Below are 24,390 nucleotides of genomic sequence, written 5' to 3'. Positions count from 1 at the left end.
CGCCAGGCACCGTTACAAAAAAAACCGAAGTTTCAACAGGTTCTGGTCCTACTTTCCGAGGACGGAATTTTGCGGAAAATCCGCACTTCCTCAATCAAAATGACCGGCGGACTGTTTGCCAGCTTGGGCAACGAAACGCCCGTTGCGGTAAGATTGCAAAAGTTTTGGTCGTTTGATGAAAGTTTTGAATGCAACTAATTCTCGCAGGACCTGTTTCAAAACTGGCGCACGCTTTACCACGAAAGCCACATCGAGGGAACGCGGCACATCCTGCAGCTTTGCGTCGACATAACCGGCTACTCGTACGCGATCAAGCCCGAGGACGTTGAGCTGTCCGGGAGCGACATGCCCAACTTTGTCCAGGAGAATGTCGTTAAATCAGTGGGTTCTTATCTAGAATACTCGCAAGATCGAACGAGGATTAATTGAAATTTATGTTCCAGAACTTCCAAGAAGTGAACGTGTTCAACAAGCCGGCAGTTCTGGAACGTTTGTTCAAACTGCTGGAGGTGATGATTGTGCATGACTCACAGGAACTGCTCCAGAACAATTTCTGGCTGAACCGGATGATTATGATGATGGTGGCGTTTAGCGAGGCTGATGATGACGAGTGTAACATGGGTAAATAGATAGATTAATAAGATTGTTTGTATCACGTTCATTAAAAACAGCTATTTTCAAGTGGGTGGATGCCTGAGTACTTTCCTGCTGGTCCACATTTCCGCTGTCCGGCAGAACGTGCAGAAGGAGCTGGAGAAAACGTACCTGGACAACGATGATTTGATCGATGAAATCGAACGGCGTGAAAGAAACTTGTACAAGTGCTGCAAGAAGCTCATCCGTAACATTGAGATTGTGCACAGATTCACGATCACGCTGCCCACAATCTCCGATCTGTACTGTCGGTTGCTGGTCGCCTATCCAGGTTTCTACGTTGAAAATGGCGTTGGGATGAAGGTGCTCCTGAAGCTGCTGCAATGTCGTCACGCCCGAACGTACGCGCTGGTCGTCAACTGCTTCAAGAGCCTGCTCAATCCGGAAGCCCAGTCCAAGGAGGTAGTCGGAGCAGTGACCACATTTTTCGTCGAATCGGCCCAAGCCTTCTTCGTGCAAGGACTGCTCAATCACAAATCGTACGAGAAGCAAGCGTTGGAAGTCGTTCTGCTCATCCAGAACCAGTTTCAAGGTCGAACCGTGTTCGACAAGGACGTCACCGACAAACTGCGCCAGTTTATGTTCAACGCGGACGATCAGGTGCGAGGATACGCGATCGATTTCCACGTGAGCACCCTTTGCCGACCGGAAGACGACCAGACCAAAGACGGCGATATTCTGTTGCATATCCTCAAGCTGTACGTTACCTACGAACACTCGATCGAATCGCTCAAGTCCCTCGTAACGTACCTCTGGCAGTTGGATTTTTTCGAGACTTGGGATGTTCTGTTTGATCTGTTGACCGGGGAAGCCGCTCGCGAGGACAACTTCTTCCTGGTGTACTCCCTCGTAATCGTAGTCAACCATTGTCACGGACTACTTATGCAGAGTTTCGAAAGCCAGGAGCAACAACCCGTTGATCGGGACAAGTTGCGGCGCCTGGTCAAGTCTTTCATGCGCAAGTACCCGGAAGCGTTACGCAGCTGCATCCGGTACGAGTGCGCTTACTCGGAACTGCTGAAGCCGGCCTCCGCCGAGCATCACGGCAAAATTATGCGCCTCAAGGTTGACGTTCAACCTTACTACGAGGCGCTCTTTGACGTGCTGGAAACGGTCGCCCGAACTGGGACCGACTTCTGCATGTTGGTCGCAAATCTGAAGGTCATTCGCAAGTACGGCGCCGTAATCGTCGATACGGAACAAATTTGGACCGAACTGATGACCAGCTCCGTGAGCGCATTCATCGAAACTCGCCACAAGATCACCAGTGTAAACGTCGGCAAAGACCCGCAGGTCCAAGAATCCTACTACCAGTGCATGGTTCGTGTGACCGCGATGTTAGAGCTGGACCACGACATCGGCCACACCAACCTGAACACGTTGATGACGATGGCCGTTAACGACTTCAACCTGCTTGAAAAGTTCAAGTTCAACCAAATTCAAACCGCCATGTTCTATCGCTTCTACAAGAGTGTCTTCTACACGCTGCTTCACGCCTACCAATCCCCACCGCCAGCGGACAGTGGAATCATCCCGGATCTGCCCCGCTTCACCGGGCAGCGTCTCAAGCGCCGCGTGCTGGCACTTCTCCGCATACTGATCAAACATCTCGGCCAGTACGACGAACCGCTCGAGGTGTGCCTGCACCAGTTCACCACGCTGTGCGACATGCTCCTGATGACCCAAACCAGCATCGCCGAGCTGGACATCGCTGAGCTGGCGCACTGCGAGTACAACGTCGAGGCGACCCTGCTCGAACGGATGGCCAAATATCTGCTCAACTATCTGATCTCGAAGGAGTACGGTGAGTAGGAACATGTACCTGTACGTAATATGTAGAAGGTCGCGTGACGGCAGTGGTGGGAAAATTGTTTTGTGTGGGTTAGGTGGAGAACACTAAAACGCTTTAGTTTAATTTCATGGGCTCTCGTCTCGTCCTCTTTGGCGAAATCACTTACCATTAGGTTTGCTGGCTCATCCATCCATCAGCAGCATGCTCTATAATAGTTGGTGCGAGTATTGAATTTTGTTGTTTCGTGCCTCAAACGCGAGTAGGTACTAAGCCGGGGCTGTTGTTTGGCAAAGGATAATAACAATTTCTAGAGTCATGCATGGGATGAGCCAGAGATATCTATTAATACTTTGGTTGTGGTTTCCTCGATAGAATGTTAGAGGGCACATTGTTTGGTTTGGGACCTTTCAAGACGAGTCATGTGGAAGCATGAATTCAGGTTATAATTTTCTGGTGTAAATATTTTTTTTTTTAATTTTAGAATATCTATTTTTTTTAGCTCTTGTTTTTAATCAAAGATACCTTGAAAAATATTCAATATTAGATTTTTAATGAAATTTTTCCATTATTTTCGAATGTTTTTTATTTATTAAACACGACTGTTATTTCACAAGCATAAAATCATCTAAATTTTACTTGAACTATTTAAAAAAAATAATACATTCCCTATATCAGAAGAAACAATTTATTACAATTAGTTTTTTCACTCCTCCCCTTTTCCTCGACTATGCGCTCTCACCGCTGAGTCTCTCAATCTCTCCGAAAACTGCATAGGATGATCGTGGAAGCGGAAATTAGAGAGAAAAGGAAAATGTCAAACGCGAGTGTGTAAACACGAAAACGTGTTCGGCGCTGAGAGTTTCAAGAAGGAGATAAGAGCAGTTGTATTTGAGGCATCAATATTAAGACGGGACTTTTCGAGAAGAATAGGTAAACGGAAAAAATGATTTTTTGTTTAACTTTTTATCACTAAAAATTTAAAATCAAAAATACGCATTTTTTCAATTTTCAAATTATTTCAAATTTTTTAAATTTGGTCAGTAGATAAAATAAGGAAAATGGTCTAAGGCTACGTGTTAAGTTTTCACGAAAAAACTAGATTTCCTCCTGATTTCTAGAACAAAGTACTGATGTTTTAGGTTTTTCTGAAAGAGCACAAGATTTTTTACCAAACTGTATGAATAACTCAAAAACGATAAAAATGCATATGGGACATTTATGCGATGAGGGGCAGTGCATGATTTTTGAATTTTGAAACTATTTTGTTAAAGATCAGAAAATTACCGCCTTATTCAAGGTCAAATTAGGTGACATTTAAACAGGTATTAGACTATGACAAACAGACAAACAAATTCGCACTTTTTCGCAAACAAAGCAAAATGTGTGCAGGTTGATGTTTCTGCAAACAAACAAAGCAGATAAACTGCCAAACTGTCAAAAAGTGCGAGTTTGTTTGTTTGCCATAGTCTAACACCTCCTTCAGAAACTAATTGTCCAATTGTCAAAGTCTCAGAGAGAGAGAGAGAGAGAGAGAGAGAGAGAGAGAGAGAAAGAGAGAGAGAGAAAGAGAGAGAGAGAAAGAGAGAGAGAGATAGAGAGAGAAAGAGAGAGAGAGAGAGATAGAGAGAGAAAGAGAGAGAGAGAGATAGAGAGAGAAAGAGAGAGAGAGAGAGAGAGAGAGAGAGAGAGAGAGAGAGAACACAGAATTTTGTTTGCGTCCACCTCGGGATTCGAACCGGCAACCTCTGGCTTGTGAGTCCAGTGCGCGGTCCGATTGATCCACACAGGCAGACAACTTCACCAATCTCTGAATCGCGCAGAGCTCGTCATTTGAGTTCTACGGAAATTTCAATCATTTAGCCCATGACTGCATTCAAATGATTGCTGTCACCACACTTATCCACACAAGGATAGAAAGAGCATTTGTCGACGTGTCGCGCGACTGTTTCACTGTTGTGCTCGGCATTCTCTCGTGTCAACTTCGTGTTTATCAACCGACGGTCGCATCAAATTGGGTACTAAAGCCCTATGTCAATTTTTATGTACAACGGTAAAAAACACGATTAAAAACCATTTCTGATCACTTTTTTTCATTTTAATGCAAAAAAATATATTGACAAGACAACATTTTTTCGATAGATCAACTATGGTCCCCTTGGAACGAGCTGTCAAGTAGGAGCATTTCTGTCAAGAAGGACCGCGAGGATAATTTTTCAAAATTGATTTAAAAATCCATTTTAAACACTTTGTGGTCGTACAAAGGGTCATTGTACTCAGAAAAATAAGCTTTATCGCTGTAAACAATAATATCAGCAATCTAAGCTTCATTTTAGGACCCAATTGATGATCATGACGCGCGCTTTAGTGAACAATCAACGGTCGAGTCGATAATGATAGCTGACTTCCAGGCTCTTTCAAATATCAGCTATTTCTTTCAGTGACCGATTCCTTTCATAACATTGACTAATTTTTTAGGGGTTTTTTTTTTAACTTTTCCTGAAACGGCTTTTTCGAATATATTTGTGGTTTATTTACGAAGGCTGTTTTTCTGTTTGAGTAATAATGGTGCGGGATTCTAGAGGTTTTCCCTTCTTTGAAAATAAACATTCTTATGTATAGTTCAGAGTTCTTTAAGGAAAAAAAACTTCTGTATAGTTCAGAGTTCTTTAACGAAAAACTAGGTAAAATTTAGTAGAATCAACAAAAGAAGGGAAAGTTTTTATATAAAATCCCATTACTTTGATGAAAGATCGTGTGTTTTTAAGAAGAAAAAATCTCAAGAAAATACACGTTATTGTTTGATTTTCTGAAAAGCTTTTTATTTTCTAGAGGTTTTCCCTTCTTTGAAAATAATCATTCTACTTTATGGTAAAATTTGGTAGAATTTAGTCACAAAAGTCAACTGATTAACAAAAGAAGGGAAAATTCTTACATAACATCACATTAAAAGAATGTTGAAAACATCTAGTGTTTGTCTAATAACTGTCGATCTACATTGTTACATCTCGCGGTGGTTAATAAAGTATTGGTTCAATATTCAACGCTTGCTTCTTTGTTCGTGTCCGAACATTTCACTAAGTCTTTCTTTTTTATCATTCATGTATTTATCATTCATATAGTTGTCAAAACAGCGAGTTCCTTAAATGTGACTAGGTCAAACCAATTCATTGTCACATCAGGTAATATAAAAAAATCATTTTTCCGGGAAATGTCCATTCCGGGAAACGTCCATTCCGGATAACGTCCATTCCGGAAAACGTCCATTCCGGATAACGTCCATTCCGGAAAACGTCCATTCCGGATAATGTCCATTCCGGGAAATGGAATTCCGGAAATTGTCATAGAATCATGGTGCGGTTGGATTCTTTCTGGCATCGAAGCCAAAAAAACCGCAGTTGTGGCAAGCAAAGTGCATCAAACCAAGCCCTTTTATCAGTTCAATCAGTATGACGTGTAGAAATACCTAATGCATAATTTCCCACACTCCTTCGCGCTGGACCGAGGACGTTAACATTGCATGACCAAAGAACATGCTTCTAAATGTGCCCAAAAGCTTTCCCTTGGGTTGGGCTCTCAAAGTTTGCTTTCTAAAACCCGTGTGAACTGCACACGAAGCGCGCCTCGCCAAGGTTAGCGAATAAATTTGCTATCTTTGTACCAAACAATTCGCGCGCCACAACATTCTGTCTGCAAATCATAAAGCAATAATTCCAAGCAATGCACGTCATCGTGACCTAAACCATGTGCTAGCGTAGCAGGCGGGCGGCGATGAGGGGAAAGGGTGTTTTTCGTCCTTTCTGTCGTCGACGTCGTCGTGGCGCGCGAGGTGTCCTGTGTGGCACATGTTGAGCGCCAATGCGGTGTGGGCAAAGCAAGCAGCCATGGATCAATCAGAATCGCAGTGTGTCATGAAACGGGGCAGTATCCTTGGTGGCGAGGACGAATTTTCACTTGGATTTTCACCACCGACCAGAGCGGAAGTGTTTTTTTCGGAGCAGCAGCTGTCGGACCTCGGGAAAAAGTTATATCGGAAGAACGGAAATTTTTCAAGATGCGTGAAATTCTGCACATTCAAGCGGGCCAGTGCGGCAACCAGATCGGGGCGAAATTTTGGGAGGTAATTTCCGACGAGCACGGAATCGACGCGACCGGAGCGTACTGCGGCGACAGCGATCTGCAGCTGGAGCGCATCAACGTGTACTACAACGAGGCCACCGGCGGAAAGTACGTTCCGCGGGCGATCCTGGTGGATCTGGAGCCGGGCACGATGGACTCGGTGCGAGCGGGTCCGTTTGGGCAGCTGTTCCGGCCGGATAATTTTATCTTTGGCCAGTCGGGCGCCGGCAACAACTGGGCCAAGGGACACTACACGGAGGGGGCGGAGCTGGTCGATTCCGTGCTGGACGTGGTCCGCAAGGAGGCCGAAGGCTGTGACTGCATGCAGGGCTTCCAGCTGACGCACTCGCTCGGGGGAGGAACCGGTTCCGGTGAGTGGATGGTAATTTTGTTTTTCGTCCGTTGAAAATTTTAAATTTTTGTTATCCGTAGGCATGGGAACGCTGCTGATCTCGAAAATTCGCGAAGAGTACCCCGATCGCATTATGAACACGTTTTCGGTTGTTCCATCGCCAAAGGTTTCCGACACGGTGGTTGAGCCGTACAACGCCACGTTGAGTGTCCACCAGCTGGTTGAGAACACCGACGAATCGTACTGCATCGACAACGAGGCCCTGTACGACATCTGCTTCCGGACGCTAAAGTTGACCACGCCGACGTACGGCGATCTGAACCACCTGGTGTCGGCGACCATGTCCGGCGTAACGACCTGTCTGCGCTTCCCCGGTCAGCTGAACGCGGATCTCCGCAAACTGGCCGTCAACATGGTTCCCTTTCCGCGGCTGCACTTTTTCATGACCGGCTTTGCACCGCTGACTTCGCGAGGATCTCAGCAGTACCGTGCCCTGTCCGTCCCCGAGCTCACCCAGCAGATGTTTGACGCGAAGAACATGATGGCCGCGTGCGATCCTCGACACGGACGCTACCTCACGGTGGCCGCCATCTTCCGAGGCCGGATGTCCATGAAAGAGGTCGACGAGCAGATGTTGAACGTGCAGAGCAAAAACTCCAGCTACTTTGTCGAGTGGATCCCGAACAACGTCAAGACGGCCGTTTGCGACATTCCTCCTCGAGGTCTCAAGATGTCCTCCACCTTCATCGGCAACTCGACTGCGATCCAGGAGATATTCAAGCGCATCAACGAGCAGTTTACGGCCATGTTCCGGCGAAAGGCCTTCCTGCACTGGTACACGGGCGAGGGCATGGACGAGATGGAGTTTACCGAGGCCGAAAGCAATATGAACGATCTGGTGTCCGAGTATCAACAGTACCAGGAGGCTTCCGCGGACGAGGAGGGAGAGTTCGACGAGGAGGAGGAGGGCGGTGAAGAGTAGGAGTGGTGATTAAATTACCCGTACTTAACGTTGCATCTTACCGTTGAATAATGAAATAAAAATATCATTTTTGTTTTTTTCCCAATTGTGTTTCTCTCTAAGCGTAATGTCGATCATGATTTAAAGTAAGCAACTCCACTAATCGCAAATCCCTTCCCAGATGTCCACGAGCTGGCCGAGCAGAAGCAGCGGCAGCTGCTCGAAAAGTACATCGCCCTGTACCGGAATCACCGCTCGCTACCCCGCATCACCGACACGTACCACATGGTGGCCAACTTTTGCTTCCCGACGCTGTTCGAGCCGCAGCTGAAGCGACTCATGGTCGTCCTGTACCGGACCGATCCGTCCCAGTTTTGCGAGGTCATCTCGCAGGCCGCCTTCCAGCTGCTGCTGTTTTACAAGTCGGAACCGAGCGTCAAGGTGAGAAGAGATGATTAAACCCGAGACTAATATCTAATTACTCCGTCCTGCTTTCAGAACCTGTTCAAAAAGTTCCAGGCGTTTGCCGGGGCCGAGCTGACGGAGCACGCGGACGAAAGTGCCAGCGTGGTTTCGCGCGTCGTCGAGAAGGTTCTGAACTACATGATGGCGGCGGTGATTGGAAATGCGGAGAATGCGCCCGGCGCCAAGAAGATGCTCAAGCTGATCGAACCGATGCTGCCGGCGATGCCGGCTGAGGAGCTGGTCAAGATGGAGCACCTGCTGGTGCGACGGCAGGAGTACGCGACGTTGGCACCGGCCGAGCGCAAGGTCATCGACAAGTTTGTGCGGCACTTGCGGAAGTGCGCGGATGCGTAAGTTTTGCTTCGTTTCAATCGCCAAGACTACACTGATTTTTTTGTAGCTAAGTTTAAACGCGACTTCACAAGTTAACTAAGTTTACTTTATTGGACATCACCGTTCTCAAAAACAAAATACTTGAATAAATCTGTTAAAAATAGTACATAAATAGTCGATGCGTGGTCGCTCTTGCTTAAATTCGACTGCTTGCAGCCGATCTCGCTAACCTAAAGGGATGGGGGGAAAACAGTTTTAAGCCACGTTACGGTTAGCCTTTCTTTTGGTGTTTCGCCAGCTAAACGTCCTCCATCTGCAGTTCGACGTCGTCCTCGTTGAGTAGTGCCTTCCGGCTTTCGTCCTTGGCTTTACCCTCACCGCTGGGGACGCCAGGTTTGTTGGCAAGATTGACGACCGGATTCAGCGAGTACAGATAGATCGAGTACGAGACGACGAATATCGCCAGCACGGTGTTCAAATAAATCGGAATCGAGAACAGCAGATAACACAGAATGGCGGTGAACATGAGTTCGAGGGCGCTCGCGAACGTCTTCAGGATCGAGTTCATGTACTTGAGGAAGAAGCTGGTGATGATTCCGATCGCGGCGTTGTTCACCATAATCACGAGCACCTCGAAGCGGAACACCTCGGCCAAATGCTCGCGCGTCACGACGGCGGCCAGCTCGCCACGGAACATCAGAATAAACAGATTGCACACGATCGAATCCAGGTACATGAACACGTTCTGCACGTAGATGTTGATGTCCGAGCCCTTGCGCTTCAGCAGGTACTCGTTGTACACGCCGGCCAGACAGGAACAAACCGTCTGCACCAGGATCAACACGGCGCTGAAGCTGAGATCGAAGCCCGAAATGTTTTTACCGTGGAAGGTGCTGCCATCGTCCGACTTTTGCTGCTCTGCCGCGCCGTCTCCGGACGACCCTGGCAGCGTAAAGTTCCACTGCTTCAGCATGCAGCCCAGCGTGAGCAGACAAAGGGAAAACCATTGCTTCCGGCTAAGAGATTTCTTGAAAATTATCTGCAAGAAGAAATGCAATCAATTTCAACCATGAACCCATGAAATCCAACAATTACCTGAAACAACACCCCGGTAATGACGACCCGCAGCTGCAGCAGCAGATAGTAGGTGGTGGGATCGAACGTAGATAGATTAACAAACGCGAGATTGTTGTACAAACAGTACAAAAAGGCAGGCACAAAGTACAGCGCCAGCACCTGGCGGCCCTCGACGACCCTCGACACTAGTGAATGGAACGAGTTTCTGCAAAAAGACCAACAAAGTGATTAAAAATTAAACTATCCACAATGTCCAATAAAAAAAAAAACCCTTACTCTCTACAGTAAAGCAAAGTGGAGATGACTAGTTTGAGGATTTCGGTCAGCAGTACCACGAGTACCGTGTTGTAGCTATAGCTGTTATCGGCCCGCTGGGAAGCGGTTACGAGAATGCCTGCAAACATAAGTTGGGTCATTATCATCACACACCCATGCACAATCATTGGGCTATATCGAATACTTACCCTGACTTACAAACAGGGACATGTAAGTTAGGAAGATGATGATGCTCTTTTTGTTGGGGAACAATTCTCCCCAATTTATGCGGGGATTCGTCATGATTTTTCGCCTTTTGCTACAGAAATGCTATTCCGTAATTAAGCCTCTTCTTATTGCTTTATTGCTGCGAAATCTACTAAACTCTCAACTCACATTAAACTTATCGCACTAAATGTGAACTAAACTTATGCTGCTGCTGCTGCTGGTGTGATTTAACTCGTTTCGGCGATATCATACTGTGTGATTGCTTTCTTCTTATTTTGTGTCCCCTCTTCAACTCTCCAGAGTGGCCGAAAGTTAATGAGAGTGATGACCTAATGCCACCTCGAATTTCGGTCACTTAACATTCATGCTTAACTACTTATGCTTGACCTGTGCATATCGATTATTTGTATTCTTTACAGAGAGTTTAGCAAACTTCCACTAAAACAAGTACCGAGCTTGATTTAACTCTTGCCCACTGGGATTAGCAGTTTCGTTGCAGCCGAAAACAGTAATGTTTTTGGCCAGCATATCAAAACAAAACTGCAGTTTTGTGGTGCATCGCCTTCTGCGCACAAAACAGATGCACACACGAAACTGTCAAATTTTGCAGGGTTGAAGCTTCGGAGGGTATAGAGTTATCTACGTGCGCATGTATTGCGTGTATGTACACGAAAAAGATTGAGGTTAAATTTTGTACCCGCCAGCAAAACAAATGGGGTGCCAGTGTGCGTGAGCTCGGGCTTAGATAACTCTATTTCAAAGTGGAAAAAAATCAGGACTCTAATAATTTTAATAATACGCTGGGTGATGAATAGAAAGAATGCGTAACATGATTTTCTAACGATCCCACTTTGGTTACATCCGCAAAGTATAGGAGGCTGTTCAAGCACAAGCATGACTTTTTTCATACTGATAAATGAGTTGTTTTATAATCAGTAGTATGTGTTTTATTTTGTCTAGCTTTTGACATTTTTTGCTGGAAAATTGTGTGTGTTTTCGAGTTTCGATCGGTTGAAGAGGTTTTTCTTTTTTACGGGTGACAAAGAACTGCGGCGAGAGTGCCATTCAGCGATGTCGCAGGTGAGTTCCCTGGCTGATTTTAGAATCCTGCAGCTCTTCCTGGTCCAGCGAAAAAAAAAAAAAAACATTTCTAATTCTAGCGAAGCTGATCCAACAAACAGAGGAGATTTTCTCGAGATTTTCACTAAACCAATAGGTTTTCAAACAGAACTCCAGGTCCTCAAAAGCCACACATTTTTAACTCTCGCAAATAAAACAATTTAATGATCGATAACAATACTCTCTTCTTTTGGCGAACAGTAAATTGGTTCCACTAACAGTAAATTGGTTCCACTTTGACAGTTCAAAATTGAGGCCGTTTTGCGAACCACTATTTAGCACCCAGATAATACGTATTAATTAAAATCCTGAATATTTTTTACTACTTAGCAAATGCTGAACCTGGGAATCAAGAATTAAAAAACAAAATTATCCTGTAGTTTTTACGTTTTTTTTTTGTCGTAGATGTCTACTTTAAGTGCCAACATATCTGGAGTTTTTTTAAAAGGTCCAATAAACCAAATTTCCAGTTTTTGCTTTTTGGGTGTTTTTGAAACCGCCTTGAGTCAGGGGTATTAAAAACACCCAAAAAGCAAAAACTGAAAATTTGGTTTATTCGACCTTTAAAAAAAAACTCCAGATATGGTTTGTTAAAAAGAGAAACCAAACAAAGATGTTTTGAAGAAAAACAACTAAATTGAACAAAACAAATTATTGTAAAAATCTTGATTAATAGAAGATCTTATCCAATCAATGAATAAAAATTACAAAATCAAGTTCAAAATTCTGTAATAGTACATTTTTTTACTCAAGAGAAATGTTCCAAACGACTTTTTTGAATGTTTTTGGTAAATAATTTAAGATAAAACCAATGCAAAACATTTTGAAAAGCGCCATATCGTAGCTGTCGTGCTAGCTTGTCGCACGCGCATTTGAGTTAACTGCCCAAATTTTTTTTTCGGAGATTTCCATTTTTAATGTGTCATTTTTAGCAACTTTTGTTTTACGAAAAACTTTATTTCTCTTGTTTTAAGTTTTTCTTGTTTTATTTTTTGTTTTTTTTTTATTTGCAATTATCATGTTTAGTTTATGTTTGTTTTTGATAGTATTGGCTTGTTCTACAACCTCCTATCATTACCTTTTGCGTATCTATTTTTTTCATGTTTTTACAGCCACTTTGTAAATGTTTTGCTTGTTTTTCATATTTTCTACTATAGATTGATACCATTACCATTTAAAATGTAAAAAAATGCGTAGATGCATAGATGCACACAACAAAAAATACTGCATACTTATTTTCACATAATATAGAGGAAATATTAGTATTTAAGAAACACAGCCAAAGTTGACCCCACGTAGAGGGTTAAGGTCGTAGATGGTGTCTTTCTTTTGGGGCAATGACTGTCAATTCGACGCCAACATTTCAAAAAGCATCATGTACAAATCATGCGTTTTGAGAAAAACGCATTTGAATGTTGAGCATCCATTTTCAATTCCCATTTTAATATAAAAGCAAAATAAGATGTTCTAATGATAACAAACGATGAAAAACGTTGCTTTTATTGATACTTGATCATCCAAATTCGATAAAACATTATTTCCGTAATTTTATTTGAGAAAAACAAACATAACTTCTTTTGAAATCACCAACGTCGATATCACTCTGCTGTCATTGAGGGGGACGCTTTGTTATGATTCGTTTTTCTTCGCCGAATGTACATGGCGCTTTGTTCATGTTGCTTTTTTTTCGTCACGAGGTTCATGTAGTCTTTTGTTTGACAGGTTGACAGGGCTATATAAACAGGGACTGCTGATGGCAGAGATTTTGTTTATGTTACTTTATTTAAAATCATGATTAAACAGACTTTACTGAAGTAATTTTTGCTCATTTTTGGTAGAGAGGTAGCTTATTAGGAGTACTTTCAGAATATGCAATAACCCAGAAAGTGTCAAAATGTACATGATGCCTTTTGAAATGTTACCGTCGAATTATGGTTTTGAATTAAGGGTCCAGAAATAGTAAATTGAAATGAAAATATAATCGCTATATGTAAAATGCTTCTACAAACAAAAAAAAGAAACCCATTTTTTTATTGAAACATTATGAATCAAGATTTGAATGTTTTTCTAAAACAAACATGGCCGCCAAATTGCCGATAGGGAATGATGCCTTCCAGAGCCTTAAGAACGCCATTTTGTGCAGCCATTCGTGACCTTTTGACTTTCACAGATTCCGAAAATTCGACTTCAATCCTAAGATATTCAATGAAAACCCAAAAAATCTCTGTGCATTTTTGTCACTTTTCATATGAAATAAGTTTTAATCTTGTCGAAAATTGATGTAAGTGCGACAAAGGGCAATGTGATTTCAGGTCAGAACGTGTTTGACTTAAGTACGGGCTTGAAGCACCTCCAGCAAAAATATACGCTTTTTTAATCAATAACGATAGATGTTGAATCATAAGAATTAAATAAAACAAACTTTAAATGTTATGTCCCGCAGTAATTTCTAGCTAAGAGTACTCCTAGTAGTCCTACGTCAAAAATATGCTCACCTCTGTACAGTACAACCGCCTTGCTGCTCCGATGCACTTTTCAAACCTGTTTGACAGTTGCAGTATCAAAGTGCATTCACTCAGCGCTTGGCGGAGCGGTTCGGCTTTGGTGATTCGGCACAATTTTTTGGAGTTTTTCCAACATTTCCTCTGCTGTTGTTCAATAGTTATTTGGTAAAAGGTTCCCCAGCAGGATCTTTTCGCGGTGAGTAGTTTGGCCATGCACATATTTCTAACCTTGCAACTCCTAATCCGGAACCATTTCCAGGAAGTGACACCAAAACAAAACGTCACAATGGTCAAAATCGAAGACTTCAAGCTTTCGTGCGAACTCGCGGGCCACAAGCTGGACGTCCGTGCCGTGGCCGAGGGCAAGGGCTTCGTCGTGTCCGGCTCGCGGGACAAAACGGCCAAGGTGTGGAGCTCGCTGGGCGGTGGCCACCAGTACACGGAAACGGAAACGCTGAACCGACACACGAACTACGTGGGGGCCGTGCTGGTGGTGGAGGAGAACGGCTGGATCTGCACGGCCAGCAACGATGCGACCATTTGCGTGTTCAAGTACCCGAACGGGCCGATGGAACCGATCGCGGTGCTGAAGGGCCACACGTCGACGGTTTGCGCGCTGGCCAAGGGCAACTCGGCGAACGTGATAGTTTCGGGGAGTTGGGACAAAAGTGCCAAGATTTGGACCAGCGTTGGGTCGTCGCTGGCCAGCATCACGCTGGTGGGCCATGAAGCGGCCGTTTGGGCGGTTGCGCTGCTGACCAGCGGAAAGTACGTAACGGGATCGGCAGACAAGTCCATCTTTGTTTGGAACGAAAAGGGTGAAAAGTTGGTTGTGCTCAAGGGACACAAGGATTGCGTCCGTGGGTTGTGTGCCCTGCCGGGAGGAGGTTTCCTGAGTTGTTCGAACGATGCAACGATTCGGCAGTGGAGCGATTCGAATGAGTGCGTGAAGGAGTTTCACGGACACACCAATTACATCTACAGCGTTGCGCGGAGCGATTTTTGGGGAGAGGACGTATTTATCAGCGGCGGAGAGGACAGCACGATCCGGATGTGGAGCTTGAAGGACGGAGCGTTGGGAGATGCGCTGCAGTTGCCTGCCCAGTCGGTTTGGGCCGTTGCGGGGCTGCGCAACGGAGACATTGTTGCCGGTTCCAGCGATGGATTGGTGCGTGTTTTCACGTCCAGCAGCGATCGCGCAGCTTCGCAGGATATCCAGGATGCCTTCAAGCTGTCGGTTGACGTTCGCATCCAAGAGTCTACGAAGCAACTGGGAGGAATGAACGTGAACGATCTGCCTGGGCCGGAATCGCTTCTGTCGGAGGGACGTCCGGGACAGACGAGAATTGTTCGCCACGCCGATGGCAAGATCATGTGCTACCAGTGGAGTAACAACAAGTGGGAGTGTGTTGGCGATGTGATGGGAGCCACCGGAGGAGATACTGGGAAGCAGCTGTACGAAGGACGCGAGTATGATTATGTCTTCTCTGTTAACTTGTCGGATGAAGCTCCGAACTTGAAGCTTCCGTACAACCGTGGTGAGGATCCTTGGTTCGTTGCCCAGCGGTTCATCCACAAGCACAGCCTTCCGCAGGCCTATCTGGATCAGGTGGCCAACTTTATCGTGAAAAACGCCGACAACACGCCGGTTCAGCCGAGCGCTGGCTCCAACAGTGCTTACGATCCGTTCACCGGTGGCGCTCGGTACGTCCCTGGGTCAGGGTCCTCGTATCAGCCCAGCGCTGCCAACACCGATCCCTTCACGGGCGGATCAAGCTACACAACGCAGACTCCAAACGCTGGTTTCGCCAGCAACGGATCATCTGGCGGTGGAGCCGGAAACGCCGATCCCTTCACCGGAGCATCCAGCTATTCCACCGGTTCCAGTGAGGTCAAAAAGGTTAACAACCACTTCCCTCACAAACACTTTGTGACGATGGAAAATGCTGACCTGGCAAAGGTCCTAATCAAGCTGAAGGAACTGAACGGCAAAATCGAAGACAAGAGCCTCCAGATGTCGGACGACACGCTGGACGACATCGTGCGCTACGTCGGAGAAGTGACCAAAGTGTCCGAGCAAAATTCCGCATGTCTGACCGCTCTCCGCTACCTGTTCACCTGGCCAACGGAAAGCATCTTCCCCGTGCTGGACATTACCCGACTAATCGTGCGTGATCCGAAAGCTTGCCAGGAACTGTTCGAGGGCGACTTTCTGCGAACGCTGCTCCAACACATCAACCATCTCCCCGCAAATCAGATGATGGGCGCGCGTTGCTTCGTGAACATGATTTCTCACGGCCCTGGACGCGCTATCGTCACCGAACACATCCGGCCGATCGTGGAGAAACTCTCCCCCATCAAATCCGGCTCCGGCAATCTCCAGATCGCGCTGGCCAGCTTCTATCTGAACCTCTCGATGACCCAGCTGGACAAACCGTCGCTGGACTTTTGCAAGGTGTTTTCGGACGCGGTCGGAGAGTTTCTCGAGTGGGCCACCGACCACGAGGCCACCTACAGGGCGTACCAGGCGCTCGGAAATCTGATGTCCATCCCCGGCGGACAGGGCACGCTGGTGGCGAACCATGTTCGCAGCAACACCGGACTCATTGACAAGATTCTGCTCAACATTAGCGTGGAGGTGGCCGGCTTTGGCAAACTGAACGAGTGCGCGAGTTATCTGTACGAACTGTTGGCTTAAGGGACAAAAAAGTGGGAGACGTTGACGAACATTAACTTGAATTAACTCCGAGCGTCTTAGATTGTAGCATTGATCAAACGTGAATAAAATAACATTTTCAAAATAGCGTTTGGTTTTTTTTTATTATTGGGATTTTTTTGACAATTCAGTGTTGCACAACTCTCTTTTTCAATAGGTTTAAATTAAGTGGCTTAAGACCTTTTTAAAAGCAAAGAAAGATGGAATAGAAACAAATGTTTAAAAATGTGTACCAAATAATATTATTTTTTTTTTGGCTTCTGAAGCAGGAGTTTATACTCTGGTTGATACATAATGTAAGTATTTGCAAAAAAAAAAGCAAAAAATATAAATAATCATGTTAATGCCAAGATCAACAGGAACGTGAGCGGGTGATCCCCACGTTTCTTGATCGTCTGTAGATTCAGAAATGTTTTGTGGTTTGAACATTCAGCTCAAACTCAATCCAATTCAACGAATCATCTTTGCGGTTAACTGTTTGAAAAGAAGAATGTTGGAAGTAATCGTTCCGACATCCATCGGGATGCTTTCGAAAGGATGGCTGCGCTAGGGTTAGATTAGATTAGTTTTAAATTGTTCTTTCTCTATTGTTTCTGTTTCTCTTTGGATTTTCCTTTGATTTTCTTTTTTTCTTTCAATGCTCTTTTTATTTAATTTTGATTTAATTTCGTTTCTCTTTCGATTTTCATTTGATTATTATTATTCTCTTTTGATTTTTTTTTCAATTCTTTTTGATTCTGTTTTGATTCGCTTTTAGTTCTCTGTTGATTCTTTTTTGATTTTTTAATATTTTTTTTGTTTAACATTTTCTTTTAATTCTCGTTGGATCTTCATGTTATTCTTAGTCGATTCTCTTTTGTTTCTCATTTTTTTCTTATTAAACTCCCATTGGCTTCTCGTTTGATTTTCAATCAATTCTTTTTTGATTCTCATTCATTTCTCTTTCGATTCTCATTTTGTTTTCGATTTTCTCTTTTGATTCATTTTGAATTCTCTTTTTATTTTTTTTCGCTTTTGATTTTTTTCTTCTCTTTTGATTTACAATTTCAATCTTTTTTCCTTTGATTCTCGTTGGATTGTCATGTTTCTCAGTCGTTTTTTTTTATTCTATTTTTTTCGTTTTCGTTTTACGGAGCAAGGTGGGGGACGCGGTCTCAAGTCAACCAAGTCCGGTTTCTTGTGGAAAAAAAATGGTAGTGGCCGAACTAGTATTGCATACAAAATGAACACCACCGGAAGATATAGTGGATCGGGAGGTGGAAGGTTAAAAGAAATTAGTGTAGGTGTGAGTGGTAAGAACTTGGATTGATTGATGGTTACGTTTATCTTAATCTAAAACTTAATAAATAAGTAGTTTAAAAAAAAACAAAAAAAAGAAAAGGCTCTATATTTTCAAAAAACTTTAAAAATAAAAAAAAAGATTTCTAAAATTTAAAAATTTCAATGTTTTAAACATTTTAAAGAATTACAAAAATTTCATTTTTTTAATTTAAATTTTTAGGAAAATTAAAAAAATAAAAATTTCAAACATTTTCAAAAATTGCAAATTTTTTTTATATTTTAGAAAATTCAAAAATATCAAAAACTAAAAAAAATCTAAAATGCTTTAAAAAAATAAAAATTTCTAAAACCTTGAAATTTTTAATTCAAAAATAAAAGTTAAAATTTTGAAATACATTTGTAGTATATAAAAAATTTCACAATTTCGAAATTTTAAAAAAAATATTGATGTTTTAATTTTTTTTATTCTTTTTGATTTTTTTTTTAAATATTAAAAAATTTCTGCAGGCCAAGGGTGCATGATACTGATGATACTCGTCGTTTGATACACCTAGGCGGGGAACATCCCGGAAGGAGCCCAACTACATCCGTAGTGCTGTTTGGACAAAACAGCATGGCTCTGGTTCCTTGCAAGTGTCCTATTTTCTTACCTCCACGTTGGCTTGGTTTAGTCATCATGATGACAAGGTGTAACCTAGCTGGTGGCCTGTGGAAACGACTCGTAAACCTTTGACCAGCGAGGGTCAGAGTGGAGACGGCTAGAAGAAAGGGGCGCGTCAATGTGGGAAAGGGAAGTAATTTGTGATTGTAGACGGTATTGTTTTGATTCGCAGTATGTTGAGTCAACTGCTGTGGATGTACCTGAGCATCGCAGAACGGGGTTTCTCTTCTTTCCATTTCAGCTAACAGCTATCTTCTGTTTATTTTGTTTCACTGATTTTCTAAAACGGCTTCTGTTTACTATCCTCCATTTGATTTCGATTTTACTTATTTGATTCTCTTATTTCTCAACGCTTTTCCACTCTATTTTACCAATTGATGCTGCTGTAACAAACTGTCTGCTTTCCCTTTGTGGTGCTGACCTTTAGTTATGCACACCTTGTTATGCCAACCTTGGATAGATGGTTCCTGACACATGAAGATCTGTCGGTTGACTGATAGATGTCAGAGTGGGAAGTTGTGTGTCAGGGAGTGTGAGTGTGTGAACCGAGAGCGGATGTTCCCTGCAGGCCGGTGTGGCCATGATAATCTGTTCCGTGATAATACGGTACCACAAATGGCGACGAGGATTGGCGAAAGATTGGTAAGAATGTTTCAATTAGTTCGCCAGCTGAACTATCTTCCCGAAGCGGAAGAAGGAAAAAGGTAAACAAATGGTATATTCGTTTGGGTCCGCTGCGAGAATTCTCACTAGGATGGATAATTACGGGCCGTCAGGATTTTCTTTGGTTACTAGTGAGCCGCTTAACAAACAAGCAGGAAATTCAGTGACAACCAGTTAATGGACAACTTATACTGACGTTTGTTATGGGCACTCGGGTGGAGAGCTCACCTGATTAAGAACTCGTTAAGATCCAAGCGAATATAACCAAGAAGTGGCAGGAAATTATACTGTACCCAGTGTGGAGAGATAATATGCGTAAAAGTTTTTTGATCTAAAGTTGAATCGTGTTTATATTATAATTGGTGGAAATGATTGAGGGTCAAGACGATTTTCACTTCATCTTTGTTTTAAAAAATACAGCTTTCGGAGTTGGAAAAAAATGATAATTTGAAATATTAAAATGGTACGAGTAAATAATCCAATGAACAGAAATAGACAGACGCCTAAAATAATGAAAACGGTAAATTTTCAATGTTTTAAATTGTGTTGTTTTGTTCATAGACAGATACACTGAACCTCCGGTGGAGGGTCACATTGTCGTTTGTACCCCGTTGGTTTGACGAAGTCAAATTAAATGAGACCCCATTCGTTTGAGACCATTGGTGTCGAACCATCGGGATTGTAGTACATACAGGATCTAAATTAGAGTGGTTAAAGCCAAATACAATTTAAACAGACCGGAAGTCGAAACCCGGAAGGGTAAACTTCGAGGCTTCGAGCCAGTTGAAAATGACGGGAAGGTCAAGAGTCTGACCCGAGGCTTCGAGCCAGTTGAAAATGACGGGAAGGTCAAGAGTCTGACCCGAGGCTTCGAGCCAGTTGAAAGAGACGGGAAAACCAGGAATGTGACCCGAGGCTTCGAGCCAGTTGAAAGAAACGGGAAAACCAAGAATGTGACCCGAGGCTTCGAGCCAGTTGAAAGAGACGGGAAAACCAAGAATGTGACCCGAGGCTTCGAGCCAGTTGAAAAAACGGGAAAACCAAAAATGTAACCCGAGGCTTCGAGCCAGTTGAAAGAGACGGGAAACCAAGAATGTGACCCGAGGTTTCGAGCCAGCTAAAAAGGCGGGAAGACCACGAGTTGAATCTTAAGGCTAAGAGCCAGTTGATAATGAAACGGGAAGACAACGAGTTGGATCCCAAGGCTAAGAGCCAGTTGTTGATGGAATGGGAAGACCATGTATCGGATCCCAAGACTTTGAGCCAGTTGTCGATGGAACGGGAAGACCATGAGTTTGAATCCGAGTCGGCGAGCCAGTTGTTAATGAATCAGATAGACTAAGGGTCAGATTCTAAGGCTACGAGCCAGGACTTAATCATTCCAGAGGGACTGAGAGTCATCACCCAAGGTTACGAACCAGAAATTTATAAAGGTAGAGTAAGTGACTGATTGCTGAAGATTCGAGCCCGAAATTGGGAAAAGAGTATGAGAATTAAAAGTCACTCTTCCTGGAGTCAAAAAGGACCAAGAAGAGCACAACAATCAAATAGCTTCAGGATCCAGAAGGACCATGTGTAAAGAACGTCGAGCTGGATAAATTTTGCCTGACTAGACTTCGAGGTTACCCAGAGGTTAGGTCGTTAGCTCAGTTCAATTGTAGGAGTCGTCTCCCTAAAAAAAACTGCCTCGGTAGAGTCACTACGGGGCAGTTGGACCCACAATCCAAAAGTCGTCAGTTCAAATCCCGGGGTAGATGGGAGCTTAGGTGCATAAAGAGATATGGATTGACTCACTGTTTCAAGCCTTCTTACACCTAGTTTTGAGTAGAAATCTCGCAATAGAGAACGCCAAAGTAATACTGTAGAGCGAACAAGTTGATTTGATTTTAATTAGAAGAATTATAAAGGAGGTACACAAAAAAATAACTTCCCGTAACTACATCAGATTACAAAATGGTTGGAAAATAAAGAAACTACTGCTACAAATCAGAGCAATATTCTTAAAGAAAGTGAGCGATGAGTCAAAGTACAGATTATTAAAAATATTAGATGATCTGAATGAGCATGTATGGACAGTAAAAAAAAAGGAAAGTGAAGGTGTTGGATAAATTCCTAAGGTCTGCTCGATATTCGATAGAACTTTCTGTCAGCGATCATTTCCCAAAACGATATTGGATCGCTGACACACAACGCCTATCTTGACCGTCGTTGCTTAACGACGGTCAGTGAACGTAAACACGAAGACAGCCGTCCGAACGAGACAACGTGCTCTTTCTCTTTCTCTCGTTTTTGTCTCTCTTCCTAATGTATGCTGCGTGGTGACAGGAGTCATATGATTGCTATCATTGGAGAGATGATCGGAATCTCGGTAGAATGTCAAACGAACGCTCTCCAAGCGATTTTTCTCCTGGAGGGAAGTCAATGATTGTGTGAGTGACTTTGCGTAGCACTCATTCCTTTGTGTGTGAAACGAACGAAAGTAGAATGTAAAAATCAGGTTGTCGTGGTGAAGACGATTGAAGTGTTCTGTCAGCTATCACCAAAAAAGTCGAAATTTCGCAAGCTCTGGATTGATGGCTCGCTCTTTGGGGCCACAGTTGATTTATGGAATCACAGTCGATTTTGAATTTTTCGATATTTGCATGAGAAAAAAGAATGATCAGAACAGCTGCTGAAGTAATTTAAGCATTAAGGATCTAATTGTTTGAAATTGTGATTTTACCCTAGTTTGACAGAATCTGAATAAAATCAAACATCAAATCAACATATGATTAGACCTGCGTTCGTCGTGAGGAATCGCAAATGAGTTCAAACAGTAAGGTGGAAAGGTTTTATAAGGTGGACCCATAAGAGTCTCCTAGCGGTGCTGTGAGAATACAGCACTTTTCCGAAGTGAGAAGAGAAATTGAGACATGAATCAAGAAAAACAGTAAGTTAATGCAGACTTTAGGCATACCTTTAGAAAGAAAACCGCTCATTCGCTCAATTTGAACCGGTGGACATGTAAGGCTAAAGAATAGCTATAATGGTAGAAGACAAAAGGAAAGGATGAGCACGACTAATGTCCGGTTCAGTTAATAAATATTTATGTGGAAATAGCGATTAGGCCTCACGTGGTGACAATATAAAAGTATTATGCAAGATAAAAAAAAAAAAACAAAAATTGTAACCGTTCGAGAATGATGTATTCTAGAAATTTTTAAACAAATTATGTGTAAAAGGTTTATACGCAGATGGGACCTTTTGAAAAGGAATCCAATAATTAAAACAAAAATAAAAAGGGTGTGAGGCGGAGTTAGTTGCCAAAGATGAGGGTGGTTTAAGATAGGAATTGAACTGACCCATAGTGACAGAATATTCCGTCAGTCTACTTAGTCAGTCTATAGTTCGGTTTTGGAAATAAAATCTGATATGAAATTTGCTGTTGGTATATGCACTGCAGAAGTAAACAGTTTGCTTTGAATAAGAGCTAATCAGGCTCTCAAGTGGAACGTGTGACATTCTATTATTTGCATGATGAAAACGTATGTTGAAAACGAACATTATCGTAAACGAGAGTTTCGGTCCAGACTAGATAAGACTTGGTAAAAAGATCTAGATTTAAAGTGCACATAACAGTTCCCAAGAAGCGTCCAAGGTTTTCAGTAATCGGTAGTCTACCGTCTGTAGAGAAAACGAGATGTGGTGCTGACCTTTAGTTATGCACACCTTGTTATGCCAACCTTGGATAGATGGTTCCTGACACATGAAGATCTGTCGGTTGACTGATAGATGTCAGAGTGGGAAGTTGTGTGTCAGGGAGTGTGAGTGTGTGAACCGAGAGCGGATGTTCCCTGCAGGCCGGTGTGGCCATGATAATCTGTTCCGTGATAATACGGTACCACACCCTTAATTTGGCAGCGATGTCAATTTTGTTTATCATGTGCCTTTTCTTTATTTATCTATTTGAATAAATTCTAATTTCTACTATCTTTCTTTCACTATTAATTTTTTACATAATATACTTCCTTCACTGTCCATTGTTTTGAAACTTCACCTTTTTCTTAAGCAAGTGAGGTTCGAGCCCTTACTCAATTTATGGAATGATTAAAGGATTAACACTAATATTACTATTGTACTTTGGAAAAAGTTTTCTAAAATGCTTAGGATCAAAATATTGTAACAAAACACCGCGACAAAAGAAATAGCAACAGATAAACACGACTCAACAATAGGGAAGATTTCAGGAGAAAACAATACACAGTAAATAACAATTAGTTTTTGAATTCAACCTAAAATAAAACAGTTTTTGCTTTAAAATGAAAGTTGATAGGTACACTTTAAATGGTTAGGCGCTTATACTTACATCAAACCCTACGTAATGTACCACCCCCGGCCGAGTTAAAATGCGTAACCGGAAAAGAAGGTGTGCATGCCTGGCACGAACACTCAAAGCGTGTTCTAGCGTGTTGCTCGTACTGACTCAGAGCAAGGGTGAGATGTAGGTGTAAGGGCAGTGCGTGTTCGTCGGGAACCTGGTGCATAAGATCGGTCAAGGCCCGTTCTTACACTGAAAATTGCGAATTGAATTGCGAAAAATATTAAAAAATTTCAAATCTTTTTGAATTAAAAAAATTATTAAAATATTTTTTTTTTAAATTTCGATTTTTTTTCATTTAGTAATTTTTTAATATATTTTTTTTCGAAATTTTTAAAATTTAAAATACCTATTTCGATTAAATGATTACCCACAAGAAGCTGCATTTCGACTTGGTGGTGAAGAAGTTGAAGTTGCGAAACTTCAAATTCTTCACATTTGATCCAGCAGAGAAGGTCCCAGTGAAGATCGTCCTTCAGGGATATCCGGACCGCCCGATCTCCGACCTGGAAGAACACCTGACGGGCGTCAAGGTAAAGCCTCGAGAGATAAAGGTGCTCTCAAAATCGACTACGGTTACAGGTACGTACACCTTGTACCTCCTGTACTTCGATCGCGGGTCCGTCAAAATCCAGGACCTACGGCGGATCAAAGCACTGGACGGCTTCTTTGTGACGTGGCGATTCTATACGAAGAATCCGGCCGACGCAGCTCAATGCCACCGCTGTCAGAAATTCGGACACGGTTCCAGAAATTGCAATCTTCCACCCCGGTGCGTAAAGTGCGGTGAGACCCACTTCACCGAAAGGTGCAATCTTCCACGGAAAGACCAGCTGGGGGAAAACGCCCAGCAGCA

General features: G+C 43.1%; 3 protein-coding genes across 4 annotated transcripts; 2 read left to right on the top strand and 1 right to left on the bottom strand.

Annotated features, from left to right (window-relative positions):
* The first annotated feature begins 9 nt into the window (after positions 1-9).
* LOC120419749 (tubulin beta chain-like) lies at positions 10-8,850 on the top strand. 2 transcript variants are annotated; one of them, XM_039582561.2, is made up of 6 exons: positions 10-147; positions 208-381; positions 444-621; positions 683-2,458; positions 8,057-8,316; positions 8,374-8,850. In XM_039582561.2, exons 1-6 carry the CDS (start codon positions 100-102, stop codon positions 8,692-8,694), a joined length of 2,757 nt encoding a protein of 918 aa, XP_039438495.1. In that variant the 5' UTR covers positions 10-99; the 3' UTR covers positions 8,695-8,850. The 2 variants fall into 2 exon arrangements, with proteins under 2 accessions (XP_039438495.1, XP_039438505.1); XM_039582571.2 differs by lacking the exons at positions 10-147; positions 208-381; positions 444-621; positions 683-2,458 and adding exons at positions 6,384-6,933; positions 6,995-7,885.
* Positions 8,758-10,790, bottom strand: LOC120419756 (UDP-galactose transporter senju). Its single transcript, XM_039582584.2, has 4 exons — positions 10,215-10,790; positions 10,027-10,144; positions 9,769-9,955; positions 8,758-9,712 (listed from the first exon to the last, which is right to left on the bottom strand). The coding sequence occupies exons 1-4, from the start codon at positions 10,306-10,308 to the stop codon at positions 8,972-8,974; spliced, it is 1,140 nt and encodes a 379-aa protein (XP_039438518.1). The 5' UTR covers positions 10,309-10,790; the 3' UTR covers positions 8,758-8,971.
* Positions 10,791-13,893: 3,103 nt separating this feature from the next.
* On the top strand, positions 13,894-16,660 carry LOC120420038 (phospholipase A-2-activating protein). The gene is made up of 2 exons (XM_039582942.2): positions 13,894-14,052; positions 14,116-16,660. Exon 2 carries the CDS (start codon positions 14,143-14,145, stop codon positions 16,552-16,554), a length of 2,412 nt encoding a protein of 803 aa, XP_039438876.1. The 5' UTR covers positions 13,894-14,052; positions 14,116-14,142; the 3' UTR covers positions 16,555-16,660.
* Positions 16,661-24,390: the final 7,730 nt, after the last annotated feature.

This window comes from Culex pipiens, chromosome 2 (genome assembly GCF_016801865.2).
Source record: "Culex pipiens pallens isolate TS chromosome 2, TS_CPP_V2, whole genome shotgun sequence".
Lineage (NCBI taxonomy): Eukaryota > Metazoa > Arthropoda > Insecta > Diptera > Culicidae > Culex > Culex pipiens.
Note: the sequence above shows the minus strand (reverse complement) of the source record. Positions and strands in the feature narration are given on the sequence as shown.

Bases quoted from the DNA above. Each gene is read 5' to 3' on its own strand.
- LOC120420038 (XM_039582942.2), top strand. From the start codon at position 14,143: ATGGTCAAAATCGAAGACTTCAAGCTTTCGTGCGAACTCGCGGGCCAC.
- LOC120419756 (XM_039582584.2), bottom strand. From the start codon at position 10,308: ATGACGAATCCCCGCATAAATTGGGGAGAATTGTTCCCCAACAAAAAG. The intron at 10,145-10,214 runs GTAAGTATTCGA...TTATGTTTGCAG, and splicing joins GTCCCTGTTTGTAAGTCAGG to GCATTCTCGTAACCGCTTCC. The intron at 9,956-10,026 runs GTAAGGGTTTTT...GTCTTTTTGCAG, and splicing joins ACTTTGCTTTACTGTAGAGA to AAACTCGTTCCATTCACTAG.
- LOC120419749 (XM_039582561.2), top strand. From the start codon at position 100: ATGACCGGCGGACTGTTTGCCAGCTTGGGCAACGAAACGCCCGTTGCG. The intron at 148-207 runs GTAAGATTGCAA...TAATTCTCGCAG, and splicing joins GCAACGAAACGCCCGTTGCG to GACCTGTTTCAAAACTGGCG. The intron at 382-443 runs GTGGGTTCTTAT...TTTATGTTCCAG, and splicing joins AGGAGAATGTCGTTAAATCA to AACTTCCAAGAAGTGAACGT.